Consider the following 11106-nt stretch of genomic DNA (forward strand, 5'->3'; position numbering starts at 1 on the left):
ACCATTTCTGTTAGACTGCCAAATGTTTTATTATCAATGTTGGCTTCTTATAATTAAATTTTGTAAACACTGGTAGAATAATGAAACATATGTTCTCCAGCCATTATGGTTTGTGGCTGTGCATTGAGAAGATGACTTGGCCTGCATAGCTTTGAAGCTACTGTTTCACAGTAAAATACATATTAAGGCTTTTCATTCCCACACTTCATAATTCTTGTCTTTTTTGTAATACTAACATAAACGTGGTGTTATACCGATGAACATGCAACGTTTAAGTGCGCAAGAAATCACGCCTGCTGCAGAGTCGTTACATGTTTAAGGATTAATCATCACCTCGCTCATCACTGTGTCCAAACACTAAGATGGCGATGCCTAAAATGATCAGCTGGTGCTCCACAAAAGTGTTTTTAGGTCACTGTAACCGCATCAGAGGAAAGACAAAGCACAGGTTGCCAGGAGGCTTTTATTAGAATAGCAGAGCCATTTCTGGTCATAACTGTGATTACATTGGTAAAATAAAAATCCAGTGAAAGAAATGAAGAATAAGGTCATATACCATCAGTTCCTTGCAGAGGTGTACACGTTTGCTTCTGATCAGGTTTGGCCTGATGCTTTTTCAGTTGGCACATTCAAAGCGAAATATTATCAAATAATACAATACAAATCAACTGATTTTAAAAATTTGCTCTGATTTGATTGTGAAATACAAATTCTTCCTCCTGTTCAACAATATTGAAGTTTGTTTAAGTGAAGCTTGTGCAAAAATAGACTTTGGGAGCGTGTTGCTCACTCGATCAGCTGAACGTAAGCGGCCGGGAACAGACCGGTACGTCCGTGACACTGTCCCTTCCACCAGCCCTCGTCAATCATCTCTATGTTGTAGATCATGTCGTCTGGATTGAAGGAGATCTCGTCATCGGCCTCTGTGTGAAAAAAGAAAAGCAAAGAATTTATGCTTACATTTAAAAAGAAAAATAAATACAAACAAAAGCACTTGTGTCACAGCGTCAAAGGCCAAAGGAACACCTGTGCTCACGATCCCCTTTCAGTATGTAAACAAGGCAAACCAAAATAGCACAGATCAGATTCCACAATGAGTAGTGAATGTGTAGGTGTGACATTTATATGTGCACAAGGTCACATTTATCATGAAACATAGAAAATGGAGAGTCTTACCTCCCACATAGTCATAAATCGCTATTGCTTTCTGGCCACATGTCAGGTCTTCATAGTCGTTATCGTCAGCTGGGAGATAAAATATGCGAGATTAATGATCAGTAGCCACGAAAGGGGTCCTGATTAACTCACGGCTTTGCTTAGAGGCAGACCTTTACGCTGAGGAGGAGGAGGAGGGGGATGACCGATGTCTTCATACTCTCCATCATCATCATCCACATCTATTGACCTTTCCGGCAGAGGAGGGCCGCCCGCTTCCTCAAAATCGTCCGAGCGTGGTGGCAAGGCCGGGGGCTCCTCGTATTCTGGTTCCTCCTGAAAACAGCAATGCTCGAAGTCACCGATTTCAAATCCTGGAGGTGAGCTGAGATGAGTCCCAGTAGCGTGCCAGCATTATATTCAGAGCTAAACATCTGAATTTTGAGATGGACAAAGGGATAATTTGGGAAAAATATGGTGTAATCTTAAATTTACTTCTGGAACCAACTCTTTCTGTTCATCAGCCATCTTTAAATGTCTCCAGGTGCTGATTTAGGCTGTTATTTTATTTATTCCTTTATATTTTAATTTGGCCTCCTTTAAAAAGCCATGTCTTTGTTCCATAATGTCTGGCATCTGTATAAAATCTAACATAGGGCCAACTTACTTATTTTAGCTTCAATGACAATTTCCATCCTGCAGGTGCAAATGTCTGCATGTCGCTGTCCTTTAAACATTCATGTCCTCAGTGAGAAGCACTGGGACTGTGTGCAACAGGCAAAAGAGTGAAGTCACAAAGTACTGAGAGACGTTGAGTACTCAAAGGTAAATAAGTAGCACTTGTTTAAAATTTCATGAGCATGTTATCAAACGTGCTAACTTTTCAGTGTTGTGGCCTTCATCGTGGTGTGATGATGCTCTTCTGCTACCTTTGGCTCATAAGTGGAGTTAGATGATTTGTAGTTAAGCATCACAGGTGAGGATAATCAGAAAGGAACCCTTTCCAGAGACTGAATTAGGTTAGTTGCTGAGTTGGAGATATCAGCTGTGAAGATGTCTCTCTTCTTACAGCATTTTGCACCACATGGTTTTGCCTTTTTTGTTAAAAAAAACCCTAATAGCCTCAAAGTCTGCTGTAAACATTTTCACATAGGACCTATTTTCTTTCTGCTTTTCCACAAACCAAAAACATTCTGCAGAATTATGTTACTACTGACCTGTGAATTGTCCAAGGATAAAAAAGGCTCCTAACTCACCAATTAGGTGTCTACACGTAAAAGACAACTTAGCAAAGAACCAGTTTTAAATGGTGGCTTTGCCTAAAAACACATTTGTTACAAAAACACATAATTTGTCTCCATTTCTTTAATGAATTTATGAAAAATTCCAAAGATAAGACAGTCTGACAGACTTGAATAGTGTCTTTGTACCAATAAGGTGATTCCCATAGAGCTGTTAGCTATAAAACACACATTATCTTGATAGTATGGTGTGCAGTATATGTATGTGATAGTATGTGTCCTTACAAATTTGAGGAAACTGGAAAAGTGGAGGGCAAACGAAAAGAAGTGGCAGATCTAAACAACTATCTACAGCAGATGAACAGTATCTGAAATACCTGCATACCTGGATAAATCACAATGCACACAACCAAACACTATCAGTCATGGATTGGCATACATGCCAACCCCCCTGATTTTTCCAGGAGAATCCCGAATTTCAGTGCCCCTCCCGAAAATCTCCTGGAGCCACCATTCTTCCGAATTTCTCCCGATTTTCCACCCGGACAACAAAATTGAAAAACCATATCCCAGATTGGCCCAGCCAATGCCAGTTTCCAACAATGGCTACTACTACTGCAGCTACTTAGTTTTAATATTACTCTTATTAATCTTTCTGGGTCGCAAAATAAACTTTTAACATATTTTCAGGCGAGAATGTAGCTGTGTAAACTTCAAATATCTGAGCTGGCGAGAACAACAAACTCCCGGCACATTGTTTTCAAACCCCCGCGGCCTTTTGCTAGTCAGGTTAAACATGATATATAGGTCACTTAGATAACTTAAACATGTTATTGTTTGGCCTTTTTCAGTGTTTTAATTGTTCGTGAGTAAATGGGTTTGGCTGAGATTAAAGTTATTAGATTAGATTAGATTAAATAAAACTTTATTAATCCCTCGGGAGGGTTCCTCCGGGGTTTTCACACAGCTAAATAAATGTCAAACAGAAAAGTGATTAAACAGAAGTGTGAGACAGTAGAGAATTTACGCCAGCATCTGGTTATATTTTAGACAGCAAGGAGCAGACGGCAGAGTTTCACTGCACCGAGAGAGCTCGTGACATAATTCTTAAGGCTAGACCGTCCAATTTCACCATCGCTCATTTCCGGTTACCCGGCTTTCGGAGGACCCGGCCACTTAGACCACAAAGCCCGGGTCCTCAGGTGGATGCAGCCTCTGAATTTGGACACCCCTGCTGTTATAATAATGGTGACATTTAACTTATTTTATCCGATAAATAAACATAGTAAAATTCAAGTTTTTTGTATATATATGTATATGTATATGTATACCTATATATACAAAAACATATAAATATATATAAATATGTGCATGCTGGAGGAAAGATGGGTGAATATGAGTCCCATGTTTTAAACACGAGTTGTTATTTGGTACATCTGATTTTTCATATGTGTTTCTCACCACCGGCTCTGGCTCCAGCTCCGGCTCCGGCTCCGGCTCCGGCTCTGGCTCTGGCTCTGGCTCCGGCTCTGGCTCCGGCTCTGGCTCCGGCTCTGGCTCCAGCTCCAGCTCTTTCTGAATCTCTGGAGTGCGACGGTGGATTTCTGGTGTTGGCATATCGTCCTCTGGATCAACATGATGAACTGGTGGTACTTGAGATTCCTCCTCTCTTCTTCTTTCTTCCTCCTAAAAGAAAGAACATCAATCACGTGAGCTAAAAACAGCTCACCTTGTAGCTCTTTACATTTTTGCAGCGCAGCATACCTGCTGCTGTCTGCGTTTGGCCTCCTCTCGCTCTCGGCTCTCTCTGGCTTGCCTCCTCGCTCTCTCTTCTTCTGCTTTCTTCCTGTTCTCCTCATCGGAAGCCTTGGCCATATTCTCAAAGCGTGCTTTCAGTTTCCCTGCACCTGCACTCGCTGCATAATAAAATCCAAAGTGAATATGAATGCAGTGCATAATGGAAATCATTGAACAGTTGTGGATTTAATTGCTTGCCAGACAGATGGCAGAGTCTGAGTGATTATGTTGGAGAAACAAATGAACTTACAAGCCTCTACTGGCTGTGTCTTTTTATATGCAGAGGTCGGGGAGTCCATGTCTGTGAAACCTGCTGCACTCTAGAGGTTAATAATAGAAAGAAAGAATTATTTTTCAGAAGTTTGAATTGTCACTACAGACATCATGTTTCAATAATGATGGTTCCAGCTGCAAGAATACTCAAGCAGGCGATTAACTGACTGGCAGGAAATAAATCGAAATTAAAAATTAAAAGCTGGAGGTTTGACAATCTGCTGCTTGTCTGTTCCTGTCAGATCAGGATGATGTACAGGCTTTGAAACAGCCTTATTTCAGCTGATTATGTGGGCACATCTGGGCCAATCTGTTACTGGGGACCTCTGATACTTGGGCTAAACCACAAAATAAATGGAGCTAAAAATGTGATCAAAGTCCCAAGAAGCAAGATGTTTGATGTTTTTTTGTTTTTTTTAATGCTTTTGCTTAAGATTAAAAATCTTTTTTTGCAGAAGTTCCTTGGCTAAGATAGGCTGTAGCTGAATCAACAGTGGTTACACAGCAACAACATACACAAAAGAATTATACAATAAAGCATCGGTAACTGTCAGTGTCACCTCAGGCCAGATGGGGGTGTAGTAAGGTTCAGGCCCACTCACTTAAATCTTTTAACAAGTTGTGCCAAAGGTTCTACAATGACTTTGAACGTGACAAGACATCAGTCTAGTTGTACAAGTACAAGTACAAGTTATTTAGATATGTCACCACTTTGCAAAGGTCTGGAAGAAGACCCAAACAGTCACCATCGTTTTTTGTTTTTTTGGGGTTTTTTTTTTTAAATTTCCTTCCAAAATAAGTATGAAATTTAAAGTGAGAAATATGAAACAGACTGGGCTGTAAAGACAAGGGCAGATCTACAGAGGGGCAAAGGGGGCAACTGGCCCAACTACATATAAGGTATTTTTACATACTTCACTGAAGAGGTATGTGCCACCCTAGACCTCTTGCCCTTCCTTTGCCCCCCATGTAAAACTTTCTAGATCCACCACTGTGTGAATACAATAACATCCTTTACCTTTTTGACAGTAAGTCAAATCAGTGAGTAAGATGGGAACAGACCAATAATGGTCTCATAAATAAGAATGTTTATTCTGGTTATACAGAACAAGCAGACTATTCAGGCTAAGAATAAGATGTACAGTGGTGGAGAAGGGCTTTAAGGTTTTAGGTAGGTATTAAAACATTTTTAAGTTCATTTTATGAAAATGAAAACAGAAATAATCGATGTTAATTCCAACATTTAGCATGTGTGCCTCACTTTTTCCAAAATATTAATTATTTCCCAGATGTTATGGCTACTTTCCATTTTATTCCAGATTAAACAATGAATCCAAAGACAATAATACAGAATTTCATCCTTGATGCTGACCTTATCCATGCGGTCTGCCTGTACGCCATACCGGCCACCGAAACCTGCTGAATAATCTGAACACAGAAGCACTCCATCAGTGTGATGAATACAGGAAGTCTGTTCCTGTAAATAACACATCCGTGGCTCTCTCCTCTAACCTTTTTGTGACTGATGTTTCTCCGTCTCAGCTTTGTAATCGTACCCCAACGCAGCTTTGTCGACTTTCTCCTTCTCAACACCAAATTTTCCTCCAAATCCCTTTGAGTAATCTGCACAGAATAAAGCAATCAAGTGTCATGAAAAAAACGGTGGCCGAACCTGCAAAAGCTGCAATTTTAACTCACCTTTCTGCGACTGATGCTTCTCTGTTTCTCCTTTATAGTCATACCCCATGGCAGCTTTGTCTACCTTCTCCTTCTCCACCCCGTATTTCCCTCCAAATCCCTTAGCGTAGTCTGGTGAACATAAATTTCAAATGCATAAAAAAGCTAATACAAAGCACATAATATAAAAAGAGACAGTTGCTACAACCTGAACTCACCTTTCTGTGACTGATGCTTCTCAGTTTGACTCTTGTAGTCGTACCCCAAAGCCGCCTTGTCCACTTTGTCTTTCTCGACACCGTACTTTCCTCCAAATCCCTTTGAGTAATCTAAAGCAGTGAGTTATAAGAATTTAAGATTTAGACAAACTTCTGATAGGAGAATAGTGAATGACAGATGCAGGACAGTGGACGTACCTTTCTGAGATCCATGCTGCTGCACTTCTCCTTTGTATTCAAAGCCGACGGCAGACTGCACAAAGATTGAAATCATAATAAATATTAAGCATCGTATGTGTGGAACTTTTCTTACTGAAGAAGCTTCGAGACAGACACTCTCTCTACTTTTAAGATTAGGGTTCAAACTTTTCTTTTTGACAAAGCTAATAAATAGAGCTGGATCAGGTGACACTGAAGCCTCACCCACGGATGCTGTAAGGCTGAGGATGCTGTAGGACTTCCCATGATGCACTGAGCTCTTCTTTTCCACTGCTGATGCATTTATATGTCACATGTCCATGTCCTCTTCTCTCCTTCCCCTCACACCCCAACAACAGATGGCTGCCACTCATTGAACCTGCCTCTGCTGGAGCTCTCTTCCCATAAAAATGAGTCTCATTTCTCTATTTGTCGTAAAAACAGGCTATCATTGATCCCTTTCCTTAAAGTCAGCTTCTGATTGGCTACGCCAGACGATCTGAACATCATGTCGGTTGGACTTTTGTGCTCGAAACCAGAGCTGTGTGTCTGAGATGACCATATCCACTCTTACTGATGTACATACAGAGCCAAAATGTCTGAAACCAGCTGTATTTGGCTTACAGGAAGTACTTGTACATAGGCTTCGGATTTAAAACTTTGACCATGTTTAAAAGGAGTATCCACCAGTATATGTGGGTATAATAGAAACAATGGAAAGTATAATAGATCCCAGTTTTAACTGTACCGGTCACAGCAGATGGCCGCCCCTCCATGAGCCAGTCTCTACTGGAGGTTTGTTCAATTAAAAGGGAGTTCTTCCTTCCCACTGTCACCAAAGCACTTGCTCACAGTGGATCATATGAATGTTGTGATTTTCTTTGTTTTCTTTGTATTATTGTAAGGTCTTTACCTTATAATTAAAGCCCTTTAGGGCAACTGTTGTTGTGATTTGGCGCTATGTAAATAAAATAGAATTGAATGAATCCTGTTGTTTGATGGCATAGAGCAGCAGACAGAAACACAACAGAGAAGGAGACCTCATCATGTCATTTAAATCACATCTGAGTTACAGAATATCAAAGAAAAGATGTTAATGTGGGTGCAGTGTGCTCCCTTTTACTTATTGTTGCCTATTGTGAAAGAGTCTGCTTGTCTTCTCACCTTATCCACGCGGTCCTTCTGAACACCATATTTCCCTCCGAACCCTTTCGCTGCATCTTTCTGGGAAGAGTGCTTCTCCACCTCTGCTACATAGTCGCTACCCAGAGCCACCTGGACAGCAGAGACACATCCGTTCAAACAAAAAGGACACAGTTTAAAGAAATGGGCACAGAGTTGAGGGTAAAGAGGAGTCGCAGTAAATGATAGAAGTATATCACCATAATTCAGATTTCAATGAGAAAAACGTGTTAACCTTGTCCATTCGATCTTTCTCCACTCCAAACTTCCCTCCATATCCGTACGATGCTTTGGGAATGTTCTCCTTCTGCTTCACCTTCTCATGCTCCTCAGTGACCTTGCTTCTGAGCTCTGCAACACTGCAGGGGCCAAAACACATGAATAGTGAAACAGACGGAGTTCATGCTATTGCGAACTCAATCACTAACACTGATACACTCATCATGGTAATTTTAAACTGTTAGTATAGTAGTTGTTCCTCTGCTGCTTACTCTTAATCCGTTCCAATATTAAAATCTCTTACGAGTCACAAATTCAGGGTCACAAATGCTCAGAAGCTCTGAGTACATGGATACTGCTAATGGGCGGGTTTTCCCAATAGGGTGGGTCATGTGTCTGTGTAACTAACCACAACACTCTCTTAGAAGATTAATTAAGTTTTCTGCTTGATGAGGATCCACAGAAACTTTGAAGGTTACCAAATATTCATTAACGAGTGAATTATTGACCCTGAATAAGCCACGATTGATACAAAATCTGTCCCACCCGGTCAGCAGAGGTTTAAATATCACTGTCAAAGAGTTGTCAACATCACCATCGTCATACATTATCCATATTAGGAAAGACTCGCGGCCCGACAGCTTACGCTCTGCTCTCACTTCCTCTTCCTGTTGCTGCACAGCACCCACTATGTCCTGAACTCATCTACGTGCACTATAAAAATAATATTTCCAGGAACAGGCTGCACGTCTTTTCACCTGATGTGTTCTTTACGTCCTGAGCCCTCGATGGTTTTGGCCCCCCACCTCTGCTCCTGCTCTGACACATCATTCTAAAAAACACATAAACACAAAATCAGAAATGATTGACACGGGGGTGTCTACCCAACCCTCCCTACAGTGACGCTCACTCCAGGAAGTACACAGTACCTCAAAGTCAGGGTCCGTCTCCCAGTCATCCCCCTCTCCAGCCACCTTCATGCTCACATTGTGGCCCACCACTGACTTCCACATCTGGGGGTGGGAGATTAAAACACAGTGAGCCACAAAGGACAGATGCAATAAAGATCAACGACCCCTTCGTGCATTAAAATGATTATTCTCTGTTTAGGTGATCACTAAAAATAAACTAACGCACAACCACAAGCTCTGACCAAACTCTGCTCAAGTCTCAAAAAGGAAGTTATTCTGAACATGATGGTTCATTTCCCCAAAAAGAACATACACTTATCTTATAAAACATGTAACTAAAACACTGAAAAAGCTGCATTATAATATATTATTTAAGAACATTATGCACTGCATATGTTAAAATCATCTTTAATAAGGTGGAAATAAGAGATTTTATGTCGTGAGGGAAGCAGATATTCTAATAAAAAATGAAGTCTTTTTCAGTAGCTGGCTATAATTTATCTTTAATTATATTTTTATGCCACTTTTATTGCCTTAAATGGCAATTCTAGGCTAGTAATGACAGTCTCAGTAATGCTGGGCTTGTTATTTTTAATATTGGACACACAGTTCAGGTAAACACTGAGTTAAAAGCAGAAAATAGTTTATTCCCGTATTATTTAATCACTTTTATGTCATTCAAATGCTTCGCATCTGAAAACATGAGGCTGTTAAGTCACATTTGTCGCTACTGACGTTGCACTGTGCAGCACTTTAAACTGCGACTGCTTACATCTACTTCCTTAATTTAACGGAAATATTAACAGAGGAAAGTTAGACGCTGGCTTGTTCGTGGCTTCACTTTGAATACAAATATAAGATCTTTACCTTTCAGTTGTTGCGCAGTTTGCCCGTGTTTAGATGAATAATGTGCAACAGTAAGCGGTCCTGCGGGGTCTTCGCACAAGTCGCCGCACTCTAACGGGCGAGGAGTGAACGCGGATCTAGCACACGTGAGCGCGCTTTGGTGAAAATACCTGCACAAGTGTCGCCCCTGTCTGCCCTGGGGATTTAAGAGTTCATACCTGACAGCAGCGTGGCCGTTTTATTTTATTTTTCATATATAAGCGTTTAAATTAATTGTAGGGATTAAAAAAATATATAGATAGTGAAGTGCTGCATTCAAGTACTGTCCGAAATCAAAGAAAGTCTACCAGACATGCGCTCTTAAACAGTTTCAGGTCATAAAAATATCCTCTTATGGTTTCCAAGCTAAAGCAGTTTAAGACCGATTTAAGACAGAAAGACAGATGCCATTTGTACTTATATTTTCAGACTTTAAAGAAAAAGTTGTTTTTTTTTTTAAAAAAAGTAGAGCGATTACAGACCAGCTGCTGTGGTGCAGTTGCAACATTTGGGGGCTTACACAACTTAAAACAGGTGGGGAAAAATGATCATGAGCACTCACTTTTGGAGTCTGTCTATGCCTCAATAATAAAAATGGGGTTGGTTAAAAGCGTTTGCAGTTTCTGCTTTTCAAAAACCAATCTCAGAGGGCCACTGGTGCGACATGGGAGGGTAGGTCCTAAAGTATTCGGGAAAAATAATCAATCCCGTTACCAAAAAGCAAGCAATGCATCCTGGTGCATCCTGCTCCTGCCTACCTCCCTATATAACGTCAGCAAACGAAAACGCTCCTACATAGTAAAAGTAATAAAACCAGTTTTAAAGTGAGTCAAACACCTAAAATAAAGTAAATCTACAAAAATAATGTCAAGAAACAAAAGCTGTGACCTTATTTGCAAGATTCCTAAGCGTCATTGCGCAGATATGAGCGTGAACGGCGCATTAAGACTGGGCTGAATTCTCGTGTAATACCACCGAGAACCACAAGATGGTGCAGTGAGTCAGTGTAACAGGAGGTATGCCACCATCATTCAAGCTCATCTTAGCTCACAGGTGTCGAATTACAGGCCTCAATGGTCGCTGTCCTGCTTGTTTTCCAACTAACCTGCCCTTGTAGCTTCTTATTGGCAAAGCACACCTGATCCAGGTAACCGGCAGCAGGTAGAGCAGGGATATCTCAAAAACAAACAGGATGCTGGCCCTCGAGGACTGGAGTTCAACATGTTTACACATTGTCACAAAGCTCAAATCATCTCACACTTTGTTTTTGAACACTGACAGGGAGTTCCCGCTACTCAAATGGTCTCCACAGTCACCAGATCTCGAACCAAGAGAAACTTTGGGATGTCT

General features: G+C 40.9%; 1 protein-coding gene across 1 annotated transcript; it reads right to left on the reverse strand.

The window, feature by feature from the left end:
- Positions 1 to 455: 455 nt before the first annotated feature.
- hcls1 (hematopoietic cell-specific Lyn substrate 1) lies at positions 456 to 9849 on the reverse strand. Its single transcript, XM_087830453.1, has 16 exons — positions 9739 to 9849; positions 8890 to 8973; positions 8719 to 8792; positions 7977 to 8100; positions 7724 to 7834; positions 6560 to 6614; positions 6362 to 6472; positions 6165 to 6275; positions 5979 to 6089; positions 5839 to 5894; positions 4444 to 4513; positions 4161 to 4312; positions 3858 to 4082; positions 1329 to 1491; positions 1177 to 1245; positions 456 to 923 (listed from the first exon to the last, which is right to left on the reverse strand). Exons 2-16 carry the CDS (start codon positions 8971 to 8973, stop codon positions 787 to 789), a joined length of 1653 nt encoding a protein of 550 aa, XP_087686579.1. The 5' UTR covers positions 9739 to 9849; the 3' UTR covers positions 456 to 786.
- Between the last annotated feature and the right edge of the window lie 1257 nt (positions 9850 to 11106).

Source organism: Neolamprologus brichardi, chromosome 17 (genome assembly GCF_056152115.1).
Source record: "Neolamprologus brichardi isolate AB-2024 chromosome 17, ASM5615211v1, whole genome shotgun sequence".
NCBI lineage: Eukaryota > Metazoa > Chordata > Actinopteri > Cichliformes > Cichlidae > Neolamprologus > Neolamprologus brichardi.